Source organism: Octopus sinensis, linkage group LG2, assembly GCF_006345805.1.
Source record: "Octopus sinensis linkage group LG2, ASM634580v1, whole genome shotgun sequence".
In the NCBI taxonomy this organism is placed as follows: domain Eukaryota; kingdom Metazoa; phylum Mollusca; class Cephalopoda; order Octopoda; family Octopodidae; genus Octopus; species Octopus sinensis.
The window spans coordinates 2,221,742-2,245,420 of record NC_042998.1 but is presented as its reverse complement, the minus strand read 5'-3'; the positions used below and the strand labels follow the sequence as shown (position 1 = coordinate 2,245,420).

Genomic DNA, 23,679 nt, shown 5'->3' with positions numbered 1-23,679 from the left:
ACGTGCTCTCTCAAAAGTGTTGACCCTTGCCTTAACCTGCTTCCTCCATCTGTGGCAATCATAGGCATTGTTCTCTCAGTCAGTCTCCTGCATATCACAGGCCTTTAATGAGGACTTGACACAGTCCTTAAATTGCAGCCTTGGTTTTTGTGGAAGTCTCTTTCCATTCACAAGTTCCCTATATAGCATCTGCTTAGGGATCCTGCAATCTTTCATTCTAATAAGGTGTCCAGTCTAACGTAACTGGTGCTTGTGCACCATTGCCTCAATACTCAAGACATCAGCTGTCCTCAGGACCTGTGTGTCTGGAGTTTTTAAGGCCCAGCCAGCATTCAGAATGTGTCTGAGACATCTCTGATGAATGTGTTCAAGGTGCCAGTTTAGTTGCTGGCAACCCGACCATGCAACTGGTTGCACTGGATTCCAAGTTACCAGTAGCACTTATGAGAGCCTCATAAGTGACCTGACACATACAAATCTGCACATACATACATACATACCTACGTGCACACACACACATACATGCACACACACACATACATACTTACATACACACACACACACCCACAGACACATATATATGTGCACTTTGGTCTATTTGTTGATCTATTTATGTATGTATATTTAATAATTTATTTTAATTGGGTTTTCCATCAGCTGCATCAAAAGGATGCTTAATCAGGAAGCTGACTGATGAGTCTTTTGTTAATACAAAATATATATTTGAAGAGTAACCTTGGATGTGATTGAAAGCAGTTGAATAAAATTGCTTACAACTAAACCATTTGATGCTAACTTTCTAACAGTTCTCTCCTGCATAGTCACTGTCTTAGGATCCTTTCTTGTTGCTTAGTATAAATTAAATATCTTCCTATAAGTAGATGCCTGTATAACGATGAGTTTAACACTTGAAATAAACAGATGAATATCAGCTCTGATGCACAGCTGAGATAAGACTTGATACCATGTGTGTGGATAACAACCCTATTTGGTAGTTATTAACAAATATTGATATGTGGCAAATGAACTTGTTAAGAATGCCACCACAATGTTTAACAAACCTGAATGAATGGAGAGGGCATAGTTGTTCTTTGGAACTTTAAAAATATTTCTTTAATTTTTCAGTTTCAAGTTATTTATGAGTTAGAAAATAGTAAAAATAGTATTAGAAATTCATTTTTGCTGAATCAAATGATTAAACATATTTAATTCTTAGACACATAATAATTTCAAAAATTTGTACTTGAAATGAAATGAAATGTTTTTTATAGATTGATATATGATTAACGCTAATTACAAACTCGCCTGTTTATAATTGAGAAAACATAAAACAGCTGAAACATTGCAATTGATAAAACATAACATATATTCATAGATGTACAGTGACACAAATTTGGTGAGGAATATGGGAATCGATGATTATATGACCCCAGTACTTGTCTGATACTTATTTTGTCAGTCTTGAAAGGATGAAATGCAAATGATAGTACTGATAACGATGGTGGTGGTGGTGGTGGTGATGATGATGATGACAATTGATGTCAACAATGATGACAATAATAACAAATTCTCTGATGGTATCCTTGCTTATCATGCATTTTCTGCATCAATAATAATAATAATAATAATAATATTGTCTGCATCAATAATAAGAATTTTGTGAGGCTGAAGTCTTTGAAGTGAATGTAAAAGAATATATTTTTGAATGTTATAACTTCTCATTTGTCTTCGTTTTCTATATTGTCAGAAAAACTCGAGTATTCTTGAAATATGTACATGTAGGACAGCTGGATGATGAAATGAATACTGTTAATGCAGCTGCAATCCAGGTACAACGAGGTAAATTATAAATTTATTAAGATATCTAATTATCCTGAAATTCAAAATTCTAATAACATATATAATATGACTAGCAGAATTGCCCGGCGATGCTCGGGGCTGAATTGCTTGAAAGTACTGTTAATGATTGCACTGAATTATGATGATTATTCAGGCAAATATTGATATAAGTTTACTGTGGGAGATAAGGACTTAACGATCAAACGTGTGCCATTGCATTGTTTTGGGGGAACCAAATTTCTAATGAGCATTATAGGGGCACCAACTTTAAGTTTGAGAAAGTGTGGTGGTAGTCCGGGGTGCTCAAAGGAATTGAGTACCTCTATTGGATAGTTGATGACGTCCTCTGGGTCAGGAGTTGTATTGATAGACTTATATACATAGACATCCCCAGGAATGAGTTTTAGCATTTCATCATTAATATGGTGAACAGTTTTATTCCTCGGGGCCAGAATAGCCCTTTGGCCAATCCAATCCATATTCTGATAATTAGCTTGTAGATCTGGGAACACTGCATCTCTGAGATCAGAAGGTGTTTTAACAATGGTACAAATGGAATCGATGGCAATATTACCATTTTCATCCCCTGGTATTTTGCCTTTGCCAAGTGCAAGGAGGGTGTGAGAAAATGCTGCTGATGTGATATTACGTCGCATATGAGCACGCATATTGGTGTGAAGTTTGAGAGTCTTCACCAGTGGCCACAATGTGGATGACTTAAGACACGCACTTACAGCATCAGCTCTAGTCCCTTTGGGAATAACGGGAAGTGTTTGATGTCTCTGAGAGAACTATCTAGTGCCTCAAGAGCACCTCTGTGGGCCATCGTGCATTCATCCCAAACGATAAGCTTGCATTGTCTGAAGACTTCTGCCTGATCGGAGCTGTTACTGATGTTGCAAGTTGGTGTCTCAGTCTTCGCTAAGTCAAGCGGAAGCTTGAAAGTGGAGTGAGCTGTCCTGCCGCCTGGCAACAAAGTAGCCGCAATTCCAGATGATGCCACAGCTAGGGCAATGCCTTGTGTTCGCCTAATCTCAGCCAATACTAATTTGTTGAGAAAAGTTTTCCCAGTGCCCCCAGGAGTGTCCAGGAAAAATATTCCCACAGCTTTGGCCCGGACTGAATTAACAACGGAGTTGTAAGCGAACTTCTGTTCTGGAAGGAGCTTTGGCTCATTGTCGGCTATGTACTCGGCAAGCTCGTCAACATTAAAACATGTCTCATGCAGCAAATGTGAAGACAGAGTGTTTGTGCCTTCCCGGTTTGTTGAAGGTAGGCCATAGACCGACAAGGCACTACCGCCCATATCAAGTACAGTATCTTCGAACGTAGTTTGTTACCACACAGCCCCACACCTGCCCCTATGTATATGTGTGTGTGTGTACGTGTGTGTGTATAGGTAGATATATTATGCATGTATATATGTGTATATATATATATGTGTACATATTACATGTACATCTATATATATATATACATCTACACATAAAATACAAAATAGAAAGTTATATCTTGATATCGCTAGTGATAACAATACTCAAAATATATAACAGACTGGAATTGTAGGCCCGTCTCTTGCAATTTCGATCAATTGGATCTTGTATAGAAGTGTACGGCTGCAGCGAAATTCATTTTTGGACTTTCTTCTATCGAAGGCATTTAAACAAAAATGCTTCCGTAAAGACGGTGAAAATATTGTCAATTTCCCCAAAGAGGGACACAATTCAATTTTAAAACAATAACCAAAGCCCCTTCTCCGAAAGGGGGAGGGTTACGGTTTACAATTATTTCACAAATACAACACAACAACGTTTCCCTGACGAGGAACCAACAAACGTGATTATAATAGTCAAACAGTAATAATAACAACAAACCTTTTTAATGTCTCCCCATTTATGTGAAACCACTTATTCAAGTTCAAGTCATTGATGCAATTTTATACGAATTGCTAATACACACACACATAATAAGGGTGAAAAATTGAATATTAATTTGATTAATATGAATTGAAAACCAGTGGTGTAGCATATAAGACCACAGCGGATCTTCTTCTAGCAAAAAGGATGACCAGTATTAATTGCTCATCCCTTTTATATAAATACTTTCACTTTAATTGTTGCACACTTGCAAAGAGAAGGGAGGAGAAAGTGTAGTGGTAATGGTAGGAGTGAAGCACTTGAAATGAAAGAGGGAAATCGTAAAATATTTACTTTTCTCGAATTTTTGCTTAATTGGGGGTGAAATTGAAAAAACTTTACATGCCACGACCTGATGGAATCTACTTATAAAAATGATAGGTAAATTCCAATTGAAGAAATTCTATATTGTAGAATTGCATAAAAAACGAGCGGTTTGGGAGGCAGAGAAAATCTGCCTTTTATCATAAGAGATAACACGCGATTGAAGTCAAACCAATTACTTTAGTATAAATTTAGTAATTTTCTTTGTTTCTATCTATCTATCTATCTATCTATCTATCTTGATATCTATCTATCTATCAGTCTGTCTGTCTATTCACACACACACACACACACACACATATACATATGCATATACATATATACATATTTATAAATATATATACATCTAGATACTCTCTCTCTCTCTCTCTCTCTCACACACACATACATATACATATATATAAACATATACATACACATATTTATGAAGATATATGATATATATATGAACATATATTTATGAAGATATATGATGATGATGATGATGATATGTGTGTGTGTGTGCTCAATCAATAATAGGCAGTTGAGGATGTTGTTATATTGCAGTCAATCTAAATGGGATTGACTTGTGTGTATAAATTTTACATCTGTTCCTACTTTAATTGTACTCAACAGCTATTTATCAAGACAGACACCATTAAACATATAATTACATAATTGATTAATTTCTAATTAAATTAATTCAAATTAAATAAATTGAAAAGTTGTGCTGACTCAAATTAGCAGGAATCTTGTGTTATGACACAACATTTCAATTAATGCAACTTAATTTGAATTATTTAATTATCAGAATTATGTAATTATACATTTAATGATGTTTATCTTAATGAAACAGCTGTTGAGTAGAATTAAAGTATGAACAGATATAAAATTGTATGGAATTTATGCTTTTTTACATTTATGCTATAGATATTGTAAGGAAAAGAAAAAAGACAGTACTTTTGTTAGAGGGTATTTTTGTCTGTATGATTAGCTGGGAGGGAAAGAGTAAAAAAGAGAAAAAAGAAAGATTGTAAAGAAAATATGGCTTGTAATTTCAACCTAGTTGGTCTCATCAGTTTTTATGCATAAACTTCTTAGAACCATCCATGTTCTCCCAGCTAGACTGTACAGATTTTGTTTTCCAATCTGGTATGTGTTGGATGAAACTCCATGAGATAGTATTCTTTGACCAGAATGCCTTGTCTAATACTGACTCTTACTTTATATTTGAAAACAAGGTACTTATTTCTCATCTTTACATGTCAAACAAAGTGAATCGTTAGACATTTTGTTTATACCAGAACATAAATAACTTCACTGTTGCCCAAATTGTGTCAATCCAAATACAGGCAGAGACAAGCATGTGCACACCCACTCACGTATAATCATCTATTAAGTATATTTATTATTCACAACCCATTCAATATTGGTATTCTAGTATTTATTGTCAAGCTGTCAATTTTGTAACATTTAGTAAATGAGTTGTGCCTTATACAATTTTATTTACCTTTTAATAATGAGTAACCTTGTGATGCTTATCAAGCTGTGGAAACAAGATTGCGCCAGTGGTGATCTGGCCGATTTATTCAAGAGTCAGATAAAATAATATATTCACGAGTCAGAATGAGAGTCAGATAGAATGATTTGTTTGAGAGTCAGATAGTATGATTCATTTGCGAGTTTGATAGAAAGATTATTTGAAAATCAGACAGAATGATTTATTTGGGGGCCAGAGAGAATGATTTACTTGAGAGTCAGATTGTATGATCGATTTGAGAGTCAGATAGAAAGATTTATTTGAGTCAGAAAGATTTATTTTAAAGTCAGAGGGAATGATTTATTTGAGAGTCAGATAGAATGCCTTTTCACATTTGCTGAAGTATAATCAAAGCCAGTGTCTTGTTTATGCTCAAAGGTCCAGGTACTTCTGCCTTGCAAGATACTACATGTTGAAACACTGGTGTCTCAAAATCCCTTGCACCAACAAGCCAAGTGTATTATGAACACACTGCTGAGTAAAAGAGAGAAGTTATTCTCCTGTGACGTACACCACAGTAACTAGCATATTTGTGTTTGAATCTTTCAGAAAATAATAAGAACAATATACTGAGAATAAATACAAATAAATATCATCATTTCAGATCTCACTGTATGTACTATACATACATATATATAATTTCATACATGTTTTATAAATATATAATTTTTTTCAATTAAAATTTCAATAATTTTATTGTTTTATTTTGTAAACTTTTATTTATCATTTTTGTTTTAATAATCTTTTGAATAGTGGCTCGAGGTTTTGTGGCACGAAGACAATATAAGGATCTCCAAGAAAAGAAGAGAAAGTACCAAATGGAACTGGATGCACTTGCTAAATCAGTTACAGATCATGGGGAGAATGTCTACGAAGAAGTACAAGCAAGCAACAAATATAACAAATACGACAGAAGTAAGAATACATATTGCCTGAGAATCTTTATAAATTGATTTTAATATTTTTCTTTTTCTCTTCTTTTGTGAAAGTTTCTCCACATAGACCATGTAGTTTCAGGTTCAGCCCCACTGTGTGGCACCTTGGCAAGTGTCCTCCACTCTACAGTAACCAATTCCTTGTGAATGAATTTAGTAAATGGAAATTGTGTGGAATTCCATCATATATACATGCACGCATGCATACATACATTCACACACACACACACACACACACACACACACACACATACATACATACATACATACATACATACATATAATGTAACTACATGTGTGCCGTTGACGATTTCTTTTCCTCCTTTGGACTTTTCCCCTTCTCCCTTCTCCTTTCTGACAAACAGCTATGCTTGAAATGTCATACTCTCTCCCTTCATCAAGTGTCTAGCTCAGTGCTTTTCAACCTTTTTGCTGGAGCGGAACCCCAAGGGAACATTCCACTGGCTCGAGGAACCCCTGTGCAATAATTTAATAGTCTTATGCACATATATCTGCACAGGAGAATTAAAAATTACTGCCGATTTTATCAGTTTTGTAACTTCTTGCGGAACCCCTGGACTGTACTGGCGGAACTCTAAGGTTCCGCGGATCCCTGGTTGAAAACCACTGGTCTAGCTAATAATACATTTCTTGTGCACATCCTCATGTTGTCCATTTTTATTTATTTTTTTATTTGTTTATTTCAATTGACTATAAATACATTTATATATTGTATATATCTATCTATTTTTACTATTTTACTTGTTTCAGTCATTTGACTGCGACCATGCTGGAGCACCGCCTTTTAGTCCAGCAAATCGACCCCAGGACTTATTCTTTGTAAGCCTAGTACTTATCCTATTGGTCTCTTTTGCCGAACTGCTAAGTTACGGGGATGTAAACACACCAGCATCGGTTGTCAAGAAATGGTGGGGGACAATCACACACACAAACATATACACACACATACATACATATATATATACATATACGTCTACCAAATTCACTCACAAGGCATTGGTCGGCCCAGGGCTATAGCAGAAGACACTTGCCCAAGATGCCACGCAGTGGGACTGAACCCGGAACCATGTGGTTGGTTAGCAAGTTACTTACCACACTGCCACTCCTGCGCCTATGCATATATATATATATAACAAAGTGGAGTTGTAAGGTACTGCACAAGTGGAATTATATATGAAAGAAGGTTTGAAAATGCAATTTTAAAAGAGGTTTATTTACTTTACCGGTTTCACTTTTTAGAAAAAGATTGTCAAAAGTAACATGTAAAAGTTTGGTTGTGTTAATTATTGGTTGTCACAAAATACTACAAAACATATATACGGTCTTTGGTAACAAGAACATGTTAAGAACATAGAAAAGTTTAACAAGTTCCTTAAAATATTGGGCACAAAAGATTACAACATATATATAAATTCTCAAGAAAATGTTAAAGATAGTTTCCAGAAGGAATTATTAAAAAGTTCAGTGGAATATATTGGTATTGTATCTGTGTGAACACATTGATTTTACTTCCACTCCATTAAATTATATATCCAATGTTTGTCTAGGATATAAAAGTGCTGACAAGATATTTTCAAACCTTCTTTCATATATATACGATGGGCTTCTTTCAGTTTCTGTCTACCAAATCCACTCACAAGGCTTTGGTTGGCCCGAGGCTATTGCAGAAGACACTTGCCCTAGGGTGCCACGTAGTGGGACTGACCCGCAACCATGTGGTTCATAAGCAAGCTACCTACCACACAGCCACTCCTACGCCTATACTATAAATATATTTATATACTGTATAGATATATGAGAACATTATATATATTTTTATATATATATATATATATATATATATATATATATGAGAACATTTCGTAAACAAACTTAGAAGTCTCAACTGAGTTGATATTCTACAGAAAATAAGGAAATTCTTGAACACAGGTTGGCTGTGATGACAGCTAAGAAAATCAAGTAAATACTCTTCAGGAGGTAGGAATAAGTGGCCAGCAACCCTCTACAGAGAATTGAACCCTTTACCTCTCAAATTTCAACTGAATGCTTTGAACCATTAAGCTTAGTAAGAGTCCCCTGACCTATATCTCTCTCTCTCTACACACACACACCCATACACATACACATGTATATGTGTGTGTGTATATGTGTATGTATATATATATATCATCATCATCATCATCATCATTTAGCGTCCGTTTTCCATGCTAGCATGGGTTGGACGGTTTAACTGGGGTCTGTGAAGCCGGAAGGCTTCATCAGGCCCAGTCAGATTTGGCAGTGTTTCTACGGCTGGATGCCCTTCCTAACGCCAACCACTCCGCGAGTGTAGTGGGTGTTTTTTATGTGCCACCTGCACAGGTGCCAGAGAGGTTATATATACATATGTATACATATATATACATATATATATATATACATTTTTATATTTCAGGATGGTTTTTTCTTTTCATGCACTAAATATTTACTCTTCACTCATTTATTAATATTCTTATTTTGTCTTATATCCATTGTTCAGAAATCTTTCATCACACATCTGCGACCTCTTCAGCAAGCTTTTCCATCCTCATGTATTCCCCTGCTCTGCTTAGAAGGACAGAAAGGGTTGCTAAAGAGGTCACAGATGTGGATGAAAGATTTCGAGACATCAGATAAAATAAGAACAGTAATAAATGAGTGAATATAGAACATGTGTTTATTTGGAAAAAAAACAAAGTAACTAGGCCAGACTGTAATAATATCTGTTTCCACACATGGTTTCACATCAGGAATCTTGCAATACAAATTCATAAACATGTGTATATATATATATATATATATGTGTGTATATATATATATATAGGTCTCACTTTAGGTCTCACCAAGGAAATGACCAGTGACCTAGACCTTTGGAGGTATGCTGTGCGTGAGAAAACCCGGCAAGACCAGTGAGAACAGTCAAAATCAAGATCAAACCAAATTGAGGTCGATCAACATCAGGGCCCCGTGCAGGTGACATGTAAAAGCACCATCCGTTCATAGCCGTTTGCCAGCCCTGTCTGGCCCCCGTGTCGGTGGCACGTAAAAGCACCATCCGTTCGTGTCCGTTGCCAGCCTGGCCTGGCCCCCATGCCGGTGACACGTAAAAGCACCATCCGTTTGTGGTCGTTTGCCAGCTCTGTCTGGCCCCCGTGCCAGTGACACGTAAAAGCACCATCCGTTCATGGCCGTTTGCCAGCCCTGTCTGGCCCCCATGTCGGTGACATGTAAAAGCACCATCCGTTTGTGGCCGTTTGCCAGCCCTGTCTGGCCCCCATGTCGGTGACATGTAAAAGCACCATCCGTTTGTGGCCGTTTGCCAGCCCTGTCTGGCCCCCATGTCGGTGACATGTAAAAGCACCATCCGTTCGTGTCCGTTTGCCAGCCCTGTCTGGCCCCCATGTTGGTGACATGTAAAAGCACCATCCGTTCGTGTCCGTTGCCAGCCTCGCCTGGCCCCCGTGCCGGTGACACGTAAAAGCACCATCCGTTTCGTGGCCGTTTGCCAGCTCTGTCTGGCCCCCGTGTTGGTGACACGTAAAAGCACCATCCGTTCGTGTCCGTTGCCAGCCTCGCCTGGCTCCGTGCCGGTGACACGTAAAAGCATCATCCGTTCGTGGCCGTTTGCCAGCTCTGTCTGGCACCTGTGCGGGTGGCACGTAAAAAGCACCCACTACACTCACGGAGTGGTTGGCGTTAGGAAGGGCATCCAGCCGTAGAAACACTGCCAGATCTGACTGGGCCTGATGAAGCCTTCCAGCTTCACAGACCCCAGTTGAACCGTCCAACACATGCTAGCATGGAGAACGGACGCTAAATGATGATGATGATGATGATGATGATATATATATATATATGTATATATATATATATACACATGTTTATGAATTTGTATTGCAAGATTCCTGATGTGAAACCATGTGTGGAAACAGATATTATTACAGTCTGGCCTAGTTACTTTGTTTTTTTTCCAAATAAACACATGTTCTATATTCACTCATTTATTACTGTTCTTATTTTATCTGATGTCTCGAAATCTTTCATCCACATCTGTGACCTCTTTAGCAACCCTTTCTGTCCTTCTAAGCAGAGCAGGAGAATACATGAGGATGGAAAAGCTTGCTGAAGAGGTCGCAGATGTGTGATGAAAGATTTCTGAACAATGGATATAAGACAAAATAAGAATATTAATAAATGAGTGAAGAGTAAATATTTAGTGCATGAAAAGAAAAAACCATCCTGAAATATAAAAATGTATATATATATATATATGTATATATATGTATACATATGTATATATAACCCCTGCCAACCCTCCTACTTCCTCCCTCTAATATGGCTAAGTCTCCACATTTAACCATTTCCCCTTTGAAGTTCTTTGCATTATGATCTGAAATGTAAGATGTTTTTTTTACCCTGATAACTGAGGCTCTTTTGTCCAATGTTGATTCCATTACAGTCGCATATTGTGATGTCTACCAACATTATGATGGATCTCCAATCCCTCAGAAACAACTGTTGGTCTTATAACACTTTTCTTCCTCCTCTTTAATTTTCTCTGTTGTTAGTATTCTGACACCCCTGGGGGATTGGAAGAATGAACTAGCTGAACTCTTATAAAGTGTAGCATATTGGTTGCGATGAAGAGGTCGGCAGGAGTTGTTGAGAGAGTGTTTTGGAGTCTCGTGAAGTACATCATGTGAACACATTGATTTTTCTTCCACTCCATTAAATTATATATCCAATGTTTGTCTAGGATATAAAAGTAGTGACAAGATATTTGAAGCTTATGTCAGACATTAAAAAGTTTTTTGGTACGAAATCAAAAAAAAAAATCAACATGGAAGATTTATTGGCTTGTGTCATGTGATGTTATGTGTTGGGTCTGCCCCTCTGGCGAATCCCTGACATGTCATGTTATGGACTGGCCCTGCCCATCTGGCGAATCTCCGACTTGTCATGTAATGTTATGGGTTGGCCCTGCCCCTCTGGCGAATTTTCGACATGTCATGTAATGTTATGGATTGGCCCTGCTCCTCTGGCAAATCTCTGGCATGTCATGTATTGTTATGGATTGGCCCTGCCTCTCTGGCGAATTTTCGACATGTCATGTAATGTTATGGATTGGCCCTGTCCCTCTGGCGAATCTCCGACATGTCATGTAATGTTATGGGTTGGGTCTACCCCTCTGGCAAATCCCTAACATTTCATGTAATGTTATAAGGTTGGGTCTGCCCCTCTGGCGAATCTCATACATGTCATGTAATGTTATGGATTGGTTCTGCCCTGGCAAATCCCCCACCCCAACGTGTCATGTCTTTTTGGCATTGAACTGATGAGCTTTGTGGAATTTCTGCCCACTTTTCATGCAACAATCGAAAGAATTTTTTAGATTTAGGAGAGGTTTTCTTCTAGCGGCTCGTCCATATTATCCAAGCTTATGCAGATATGTAACACACATTCTTGGACTAACTTCTAGCTGTTTTGCAATATCAGAAGCCTTTGAACCGGGTTCATTTTCTACAATTCTCTTCAAACAGTGAAGCTTCCTTTCCAAGGGCCCAGGTCGGACAGGACGAGAATCTGTTGATTCTTTCCTTGGTTTTTGAATTGCACTATAATTCTATTTACAGTAGTAAGAGGAATTTGAAGATTTTCAGCAATTTTTCGCTGGCAAAGACCAGCCTCAGATTGCCCAACAATACGACCTCTTTGAAAATCTGACAGTTCTGCTGAATTTTTTGTGCATGGCATGGTTACTCTTTGCAAATGTTTAATATAATGGCACCTGGAATGAAAAAGAATAATTACATTGTGGGTTTGTCTGTCTGTGTTTGTCCCCCACCATTGATTAACAACTTATGTTGGTGTGTTTATGTTTTCTGTACATTAGCGGTTCGGCAAGGGAGACCGATGGAATGAGTACTAGGCTTACAAAGAATAAGTCCTGGGGTTGATTTGTTTGACTAAAAAGCAATGCTCCAGCATGACCACAGTCAAATGACTGAAACAAGTAAAAGAATAAAAGAACATATATACACAAGTGGTACTGAAAAGTTCCCGACGTTAAGGGTATCACGAAAAGTGTGGTTGGAGTCCCAGCCTTCTGAGTTCTTTTACAGGGATTAGAAAAATTGAAGGGCCACTGCAATAAGCATGCGAGTCTGAGAATGGAATATGCTGAATAAGATCTTAAGTAACTGATCCACCTATATTTCCTTTTACCCAAAGCCAAGAACTTTTCAGACACCCCTCATATATATATATATATATATATATATATATATATATATATATATATATATATAATCAAATCAAAACAAATCAAAATAGATGAACATCAATGGAATTTGTATCCTTGTGGTACCAGTGCCAGTGGCACACAAGAATCCATCCGAACGTGGCCGTAGTCAGTACCGCTTGTGGTACCAGTGCCGGTGGCACACAAGAATCCATCCGAACGTGGCCGTAGTCAGTACCGCTTGTGGTACCAGTGCCGGTGGCACACAAGAATCCATCCGAACGTGGCCGTAGTCAGTACCGCATCACTGGCCATCGTGCTGTGGGCACATAACAAACACCATCCGGTCGTGGCCGTTCGCCAGCCTCATCTAGCACCTGTGTCGGTGGCACATAAAAAGTAGTCAGTACCGCTTGTGGTACCAGTGCCGGTGGCACACAAGAATCCATCCGAACATGGCCGTAGTCAGTACCGCATCACTGGCCATCGTGCTGTGGGCACATAACAAACACCATCCGGTCGTGGCCGTTCGCCAGCCTCATCTAGCACCTGTGTCGGTGGCACATAAAAACACCTTCCGAAGACCCGGCAAGACTAGTCAGGCCATAAACCATGGCCCCTACCTGGGACGTAGTCAGTCCACCTGTGCATACCTTCCTCCTTGTGATACTTGTGAAGGCCTGTTGAGGCAAGTGAAAATCAAAGGCCTGTTGAGGCAAGTGAAAATCAAAATCAAAATCAAATCAAAACAAATCAAAATTGATGAACATCAATGGAATTTGTATCTTTGTGGTACCAGTGCCGGTGGCACACAAGAGAAAACCATCCGAAAGTGGCCGTAACCAGTACTGCATCGACTGGCCTCCGTTCTGTGGGCACATGACAAACACCATCCGATCGTGGCCGTTCGCCAGCCTCATCTAGCACCTGTGTCGGTGGCACATAAAAACACCATCCGAAGACCCGGCAAGACTAGTCAGGCCATAACCCATGGCCCCTACCTGGGACGTAGTCAGTCCACCTGTGCATACCTTCCTTCTTGTGACACTTGTGAAGACCTGTTGAGGCAAGTGAAAATCAAATCAAAACAAATCAAAATAGATGAACATCAATGGAATCTGTATCTTTGTGGTACCAGTGCCGGTGGCACACACTTTGTGGTACCAGTGCCGGTGGCACACATGAGAACCACCCGAACGTGGCCGTAGCCAGTTCCGCATCGACCGGCCTCCGTGCTGTGGGCACGTAACAAACACCATCCGATCATGGCCGTTCGCCAGCCTCATCTGGCACCTGTGTCAGTGGCACATAAAAACACCTTCCGAAGACCCGGCAAGACTAGTCAGTCCACCTGTGCATACCTTCCTTCCTTCTTGTGACACTTGTGAAGACCGGTTGAGGCAAGTGAAAATCAAATCAAATCAAATCAAAATAGACAAAATAGATGAACATCAATGGAATTTGTATCTTGTGGTACCAGTGCCTGTGGCACACAAGAAATCCATCAGTGCCGTAGTCAGTGCGGTGGGCACATGTCAAACACCATCCGATCGTGGCCGTTCGCCAGCCTCATCTAGCACCTGTGTCGGTGGCACATAAAAACACCATCCGAAGACCCGGCAAGACTAGTCAGGCCATAACCCATGGCCCCTACCTGGGACGTAGTCAGTCCACCTGTGCATACCTTCCTTCTTGTGACACTTGTGAAGACCTGTTGAGGCAAGTGAAAATCAAATCAAATCAAAACAAATCAAAATAGATGAACATCAATGGAATTTGTATCTTTGTGGTACCAGTGCCGGTGGCACGTGGCACATAAGAAAACCATCCGAACGTGGCCGTAGCCAGTACCGCATCGACTGGCCTCCGTGCTGTGGGCACGTAACAAGCACCATCCGATCGTGGCCGTTTGCCAGCCTCATCTGGCACCTGTGTCGGTGGCACATAAAAACACCATCCGAGCGTGGCCGTCTGCCAGCCTCGTCTGGCACCTGTGTCGGTAACACATAAGAAAACACCATCCGAGCGTGGCCGTCTGCCAGCCTCATCTGGCACCTGTGTCGGTGGCACATAAAAAACACCATCCGAGCGTGGCCGTCTGCCAGCCTTGTCTGGCACCTGTGTCGGTGGCACATAAAAAACACCATCCGAGCGTGGCCGTTTGTCAGCCTCGTCTGGCACCTGTGTCGGTGGCACATAAAATCACCCACTACACTCTCGGAGTGGTTGGCGTTAGGAAGGGCATCCAGCTGTAGAAACACTGCCAGATCTGACTGGACTGGTGCAGCTTTCGGGCTCCCCAGACCCCAGTTGAACCGTCCAACCCATGCTAGCATGGAAAGCAGACGTTAAATGATGATGATGATGATGATGATGATATATATATATATTGGGCTGTCCGGAAAGTTCATGCCGATTTATAGTAGTTTACCTTTCAACTTATTTTAGAACATGGTTGAGTCCATAAAATAGGATTTGACTACACCTCCATTTAGAGCACAGTTTAAGCTATCTTTTCGTGGAAGAAGATTTATGTTTCTATAACCTGTGTTAATTCTGTGAGCCTTTAAAATGGAAGATAAGGAAGTTCATTTTCGGCACTTGATGCTTTGGGAACCAGACAAAAATTGCTGCAGCTCAGCTGGGATGTGTTACCCCACCTTCCATATTCACCGGATATTGCTCCTTCGGATTGCCACTTATTTAGGTCTCTGCAGAATAGTCTTAATGGTAAACATTTCAGTTCCTTGGATGACGTAAAAAGATACCTTGATGAATTCTTTGCAATTCTGGGAAGAGGGTATTTTCAAGTTAAAGGAAAGATGGAGACGCATTGTGCAACAAAATGGTTCATATTTGGTTGATTAAAAATGTAATGGCAAGTATTTATTGACCTCTTTCTTTCCTTTAAAAATCGGCATGAACTTTCCGGACAACCCAATATATTTCGTTTTGGGATTTGGTTTGCAAGATTCTTTATGTGAGTTTGTGTGTTGAAGCATATTCTGTTGTGTCTGGGAAGAGTCATTCTCTGTTGGTGCCTTGTGGTTTAGCACACTCACCGGTGGAGTTTCCACTTATTTATTTTTTATTTTTCTAAAATTTTCGTTGCGTCGTGCAACTTTTTCAATAGTTTTGACAGTCAAAAGGGTCGCAGGACGCAGCAGGAGTTTTGGAGGAATGAGGGGGAAATGGGTGGAAGTTTTACTGTTGAGTGTGTTGAGTTGTAGGGCACCAAAGGAGAGAGACTCTCCTCAGACACAACAGTATATATTTATGATATATATTATAGGCGCAGGAGTGGCAGTGTGGTAAGTAGCTTGCTAACCAACCACATGGTTCCGGGTTCAGTCCCACTGCGTGGCATCTTGGGCAAGTGTCTTCTGCTATAGCCCTGGGCCAACCAATGCCTTGTGAGTGAATTTGGTAGACGGAAACTGAAAGCAGCCTGTCGTATATATGTATATATATATATATATGTGTATATGTTTGTGTGTCTGTGTTTGTCCCCCTAGCATTGCTTGACAACTGATGCTGGTGTGTTTACGTCTCCGTCACTTAGCGGTTCGGCAAAAGAGACCGATAGAATAAGTACTGGGCTTACAAAGAATAAGTCCCGGGGTCGATTTGCTCGACTAAAGGCGGTACTCCAGCATGGCCGCAGTCAAAATGACTGAAACAAGTAAAAGAGTAAAAGAGATATATTCATAGTATATAATATATAATAACATGTAATATACTTCTATTTGGACATATTTAGATAATCATCCAGAAAAATACCATGTAGTTGAAGCTGAGAAGCCAGCCAAGGTAATCTTGTTTCTTCATTGCACCCTTTATTTACCTCTCCCTCTTTTACACACACACACACACACATTGTGTGCACACACATATGTTAACCTTCAGCAGCATTTATTTCTAATCTTGAAATTTAAAAAAAAACCCAAAGAATGGAAACTGCAATTTGTGTTATTTATTTGCAGCCAGAGCCATCGGAGGAAGACCTTAAGTCAAGCCGACGTGACGCTCACACCTCATCTTTGAAATCAGTTGATTGGTTTGTCAAAACTCAGGTGGATGAAGTGAAAAACACTTCAGGAGATTTCGCAGCTTGGTTTCATGGCATTATAAGTCGCAGGTAAATCTGTAATCTTAATCATTAAATTTCCTTTTGAAAAATGTTATATCTTGAATATATTTGGAGCTAGTTGTTTTCTTTCAGTTTTGATTTACATATTTACAGTTGCATAAAATTTCCATTTTAGGCATAAACTTGCACAGGTTTGTTTCGACCCTTTAGAATTGGAATTTTTGAAAAGTAAAAGTCTTGCATTATGTAGCTTGTAACTCTCTTTAAGTGAACATTTTTCTGGTTGAAATACACCGAAAAATGGCGACACAGCAGTCAAAAAATCGTAAAAAATAGGGATTTTCATAGAAAAAAAGCACCGTTTTGATGTAAATAATTTTTGGTTTTAACATGGTCCGATTTGATTTTTTTCTTCTACGAAAGGAAGAGCAAGCCTTCTTCTATCATACTCTCAATTTTGGTAAACTTGCACCGCAGGGTCTCGGAGGAGATAGTGTTAGTTGAAGACTACCAAACCTGCCATACACAGACAACTTCAGCTTTATATATAGAGAGATATGTGGCATTAACAATTGCAAGATTGTGGTTTTGATTCTCCAATTGGCAGTGTGTTGTGTTTGTGAGCAAAACACCTTCATTTCATATTGCTCCAGACCACTTAGTTGCAAATGGTTTACCCTGTGATGGACTGGTACCTCATTCAGGTGGAATGTTGACCTGCCTACCTAATCAATGGGGTGGTATCATTTGAAAGCTACAACAATGCAAGGAAGTGTCTTGTGACCAGTGATGTAATACCACATCCAACAATCTGGTTGATACAACGATACAATAATAATTACCACAACCTCTCAGATAACAGCTCTGAATAGATTAGAAAATTAAAACCACGTGAGTTACAAGAAAAAAAAATGAACGTGTAAGCAAGTTATAAATAATAGTAACTGAAGAAAACTTGTGAATATCTTAATGGAAACATAATGTTTGTGTTTGTGTTTTTCCCCCCAAAAGAGACTGATAGAATAAGACAACATATTTTGACTATTTAATCTATTCAAACTGTACAACAGTTCATACATATAGCATGCTAATCAGTCAGCTTATATTTATTAGATTACACCACTGAAATATCTTATTATATTGTATACTCAAGATTAAAAACCATAGATTAATTAAAACCACCGCTGCATCCATATTTCAAAGATGGATTTAAAACACAAAATTTTTTTTTTCCAGAAAAGCAGAAGAACTATTAGAGCATTGTTGTCTTGGAGCTTTTCTCGTGAGAGTCAGTGAAAGTCGATTTGGTTACTCCTTATCAATCAGGTAAGGATAGTTCTGGTTAATTCTCAATATACTTTCAAAAACAATTGAAATTGTGCAGATGACCTAAAAGATTGATACAAAAAAACAAGGTATTGCTTTAAAATAACACCTGGTGTGTTGACCCCAGAGTCACTGCTAATGACAGTATTGGATAGGATTACTAACGTTATTCTATATCAAGTATTATAAACATTTGTAATGAAATACATGTGAATCAGTTAATGACATAACTGTGTGCATGAGTGTGTGCATGTACATGTGATTTTTTTATTTCCCACAAGGGGACAACATAGATAAGGGACAATACAATCTGATTGAGGTCAGATGGACGGATGGACATAACATAAAGATGACATTAAAAATTCACAAAAACATAAATAAATCGAATGATAGGACAGACCGGAGACATTACGGATGGAGTGGGGGGGGGAGAGGCGGGTTCAGTTCAGACCCCACGGGGCCCCACCTCACCACTGATACCTGAGATACATCCTGCGTCGCATTCATGAGGTTACATTCACTCGCAACATCCGCGCTACATTCTTCCATTGATTTTCAAACATTTTCACAGTCAGGCATTTTCTTTCCAGCCCTATTTTCCTTTTAAGGTGAAAGGTGAAATAATTCACCAAATTACGGCCGGAGATGAAAGCACCTGACTTTAATCCTTTCTGTTTCGTCTTCCAAATCACTTCTCTTGCAATTGCTACTACAATGAGAAAACAATTCTTACCTTCTTTCGAAAGGAAATCAGGTGGGGCAATTTTTACTATAGACTCAGTCGATAGCTGTACTCTTCGAGTACTTGACAACAGTTGTTCAGCATAAACCCACACGTCTGACACCTCCTGTGGGTGTGTGTATGGGGGCAGGGAGAATGCATTTGTTTGCTAATTAGTTCCTTTCTTTAGCTCAAACAGCACCTTACCAATAAAGTCAGTCACTTCAAGGTGAAGCAGTTAAGCGTACTGCTTGGTCTTTATCCAGACAGGAATACAGAATGTCTGAAATGCAGGACATAGATTACTTTTGAGCATTTTGCAGAGCTGCTGACTAAGACGACTGAACTATCAAACAAGAATAATTAGAGAAAACAAATGTTTCTGACTTTTGGCTCAAGGTCAGCAATTTTAAGGGAAAATGGTTGGTCAAGCCATTTACTTTGGTCCTGATACTTTATTTAATCAACCCTGGAGAGATAAAAGCAAAGTTGACCTCAGCAGGATTTGAACTTGCAATGTAAAGAACAGGGATAAATGCAAGTCATTTTCCATGGTACTCTAATGATTTTACTATAATAATAATAATAATAATAATAATAATAAAACTACAACCATGACTTGTAATTGTTTTAAGTGCTCATATGGTTGTGAGTAGACACAGAAGCTCTCTCAGACCCCGTGTCCTTGATTCAGAAAAACATTCAGGATGTGAGAGTTAAAGAGAGAGAGATTTGCACTAAAATTGACCTGGTACTTTTGTCAACAACTCTGAAAGGTTTAAAGAAGCAGTAGACCTCACCAGGAATTGAATTAAGAGTGCTGGAAGCTCTAATAAATATTGCAAGCCATCCTATTAACATTCTACTAAGTCTACTAATCACATGTCTTTTAAACTAATAATGTTTTTGAATTTTGCCACAAAGCCAGCAATTTTAGGGGGAAGAGGATTAATTATTTATATTGACCTCAGTATTTGACTGGTACTTTATTTTATCAACTCTAAGAGAATGAAAGGCAAAGTGCATATTGGCTAGATTTGAACTCAGAATGTAAAGATCCAGAATAAATGCCATTGAGTATTTTGTCTGATATGATAACAATTCTACCATCTTACCACTCCCTTTTATACTACTTCTGATATTGGTTTCAAATTTTGGTACAAGACCAGCAAGCTTCATGGAGGATTTTAGTGAATTAGATCCCCCCCCCCAGTGTTCAACAAGTACTTATTTTATTAACCCTGAAAGGATGAAAGGCCAAAGTCAATCTCAACAGAATTTAAACTCAGGATGGAAAGACAGACAAAATGAGACTAAGCATTTTGCCCAGTGCACTAACGATTCTGTCGGTTCACTGCCCTCGTACCACTACTAATATTATCAGAAGGTATAATTAAAAAGTTTGTATTATAAGCTTTGGTGTGTGTGTGTGTGTGTGTGTGTATGTGTGTGTGTAGGGGGATGCAAAGTAGTTGGGGAATTTGAAAGTATTTGCAATTTATTCTTATCTTTTCCATTATTTTCAACTGGGTTTTTTTTTCAGTTCTATATTTAAGAGATGAGGAATTATGTACATTTTTTTACATTTGACGGATATTTGTCCTCATTTTGTTTGTTGTTAACAACAAACAAAATGAGGACAAATATCCGTCAAATGTAAAAAAATGTAAATAAAGGGGTTTTTTTGTTCGGTTTTTCTGTTCACGTCTTGTTTTCCCTATTGTTTTCTTTATACCCAAAGTGATTCAGTTTTGTCTTCAAGATCTGAAGGAAGCCAGAACAAGTTCTTTGATACATTCAGCATAAGTTGATAAGCAGACAATTTTAATATTATTTCTGATAACACTAAGGTGATAGGCAGATTAGCAGAATCATTAGAGGATTGGATGAAATACCTTGCAGTATTTATTCCACCTTTTTACTCTGAGTTCAAATCCAGCTGAAGTCAACTTTACCTTTCATTTTTCCAGGGTCAATAAAATAAGTTAAGATAAAATATCTGTTCTGTATTGGGTTATTTTAACTAACTAATCCCTCTCCTTCAAATTTCTAGCCATCTGCTTCTCATCATCATTTAATATCCATGTTCCATGCTGGCATGGGTTGGATGATCTGAAAGGGTTTGACAAGCCCAAGTACTGCATTGTACACCTGCTTCTACTTTGGCGTGGTTTTTTTTGGCTGGATGTCCTTCCTAATGCCAGCCACTTCTCAGTGAGCACTGGGTGTTTTCTTCATTCTACCAGTATTAGTGAGGCCATCATACAGTTTACAAGACTACAAATCCCAAAGGGGTAACTTTATGTAAGGAGATGAGGGAGAAAAGGTGGGTTAGAAACAATTATTTCTGATAAGGTTTTGATGTTTCAGCCCTTAAATAGCATAAAATCAGTTTGTGTGTGTGTATATATATATATATATATATATATATATGTATATATTTCAAGGTTTACATGTAAAATTTAAAGTAACTTTACTGCAGGCCTGGCTGTGTGGCTAAGAAGTTTGCTTCCCAACCACATGGTTCTGGGTTCAGTTCCACTGAAATTTTACTATAGCTCTGGGCTCACCAAAGCCTTGTGAGTGGATTTAGTAGATGAAAACTGAAAGAAAACACCACACACATCTACAAGCGCATGTACGCATGCACACACACACACACACACACCATCGTCTTCATCACCATCATTTAACGTCCAGGGCAGGGGTTGGACTGTTGTATATGTGCATGTACTTGCGTGTGTGTGTGTTTGTGTCTACATGCGTGCATGTGTGTGTGTGTGTGTCAGTGCATACGTGCGTGTTTATGTTTGTCTTTGTCTCCCAAAAAGAGACTGATTGAATAAGTACCAAATTTAAAAAAATAATTACTGGGATCAATTTGTTTGGCTAAATTCTCCAAAGTGGTGCCTCAGTCTGATCACCGTTCAATGACTGAAAGAAAGAAACGATGAATGATAATTGTTAATTTAGTACTAAATGAAAAAAAAAAAGAAACAAAATCAAAAATACAAAACTAAACCTCTTTTTTAATTAATTTAGTGTGTGAAAATTTCTTTGTATTGTTTTAGCCTTCATAACTAATAAAACATAAAGTCTGTCTTTATTTATTTCTCAGAGATAAAACTCAGTTCCGGCATTATATGATTGATTATCTACCCAATGGAAAATATGTTGTTATAGGAGAGCCAAAACCTCATAGAACATTGTATGACTTAATTAAGTATCACCAAAAGGTATGATTATAAAATTGGTTCCTTTCTTACATGGTTTTCTTTCTTATTTAATCAAACTCTCACCCGTAATCGCACTCACATTTCAGAAACTTATGTTTTCTATTATAACTGTGTAGCTCTTTACCTTAGAGATAATTCTGTCAATGTTTCTATCCCTCCCCCATTTACTTCTCTAATTGATGGTCGAATTGGTAGTATTGTTAGAGCAGCAAATAATGTCATCCAGTATTCATTCCAACTCTCTATTCTCAGAGTTCCTGCCAAACTCAATTTTGCCCTCATTGTTTCAAAGTTGATAAACAAAGTACCAGCACAGTATTGATCTCTCTCTCTCTCTCTCTCTCTCTCTCTCTCTCTCTCTCTCTCTCTCTCTCTCTCTCTCTCTCTCTCTCTCTTTCCCCTCCCTCCCTCTCTCTGTCTGTCTCTGTCTCTCTCTCAATCTATCTCTCCCCCCTCTCTCTCACCTGGCTTGCCAGTCCTCAGTCAAACCGTCAAACCCATGCCAGCATGGAAAGCAGACATTAAACGATGATGATGATGATGTATAATGATATATATAATTATGATAGATTGTTACCCATTCAATGTTTTGGTAAACTTTGTCACCGACTCCCCCCCACCCGACAGAAATCAGTTATGCTTATCTCTTCAAAGTTTAAAATAGTGCTCTTAGTGCTCCACTAGCACGGATGCCAGTTGTTGAAATTGATTTTGATTTCACTTGCCTCAACAGGTCTTCGCAAGCAGAGTTTAGTGTCCAATGAAGGAAAGCTACGGCTAAGTGGGCTGGTTACACCACTGGCATAGGCCACGGGTTATGGTCTCACTTGGCTTGCCGGGTCTTCTCAAGCACAGCATATTTCCAAAGGTCTTGGTCACTAGTTATTGCCTTGGTGAGGCCTAATGTTCGAAGGTCGTGCTTCACCACCTCATCCCAGGTCTTCCTGGGTCTACTAAGATGTTAATGACTTGTACAGAAATGGTATTTTGTTATGCATCCATAATATACTACAAAGTATATTAAACAATTTTATAAGTCAGTACCTTTTACTACTGTGTTAGCAGTGCCCTTACATTACTTATTAAGGTTATCGCTACAAATTTTCTATAGAAATTATAGCCAGCACTGATCTTGTTACAATGTTTTGAATCTGAGGTGCCAGTTGGATACAAACATTATAACAAAATCAGTGCTGACATAATTTCGAAAGAAAATTTGTCAAGATAACCATAACAAGCAAAATTAAGATGGTTTCCAATTTAAAATGTTGTCCAACACAATGGCAAAGAAAGAAGGGTTATATGAATGCAAATTCTGTTTTGTTTTCTTATTAATGAAGAAGAGAGGGGGTAAAAGTTACACTAATATTTTGGTGGTGGCAGCAGTGACAATGGCAACTGTGTTGATGGCAGTGAGTCTGCCATTTGTTAGTTTGAGAACTGCCACTCTAGAACAGTTTTGCTGAACTCCGATTCCTGTTACCGACTCCAGA

At 38.6% G+C, this 23,679-nt stretch overlaps 1 protein-coding gene across 1 annotated transcript in view; it reads left to right on the top strand.

Moving 5' to 3' along the window:
- Positions 1–23,679, top strand: part of LOC115231588 (myosin-IIIb-like) — a 107,948-nt gene that overhangs the window by 77,297 nt on the left and 6,972 nt on the right. The window contains exons 21-26 of the mRNA XM_029801579.2: positions 1,748–1,839; positions 6,352–6,513; positions 16,574–16,623; positions 16,797–16,951; positions 18,140–18,229; positions 22,069–22,186. Of these exons, the coding sequence (XP_029657439.1) occupies positions 1,748–1,839; positions 6,352–6,513; positions 16,574–16,623; positions 16,797–16,951; positions 18,140–18,229; positions 22,069–22,186 (667 nt within the window). The remainder of the gene's footprint in view (positions 1–1,747; positions 1,840–6,351; positions 6,514–16,573; positions 16,624–16,796; positions 16,952–18,139; positions 18,230–22,068; positions 22,187–23,679) is intronic.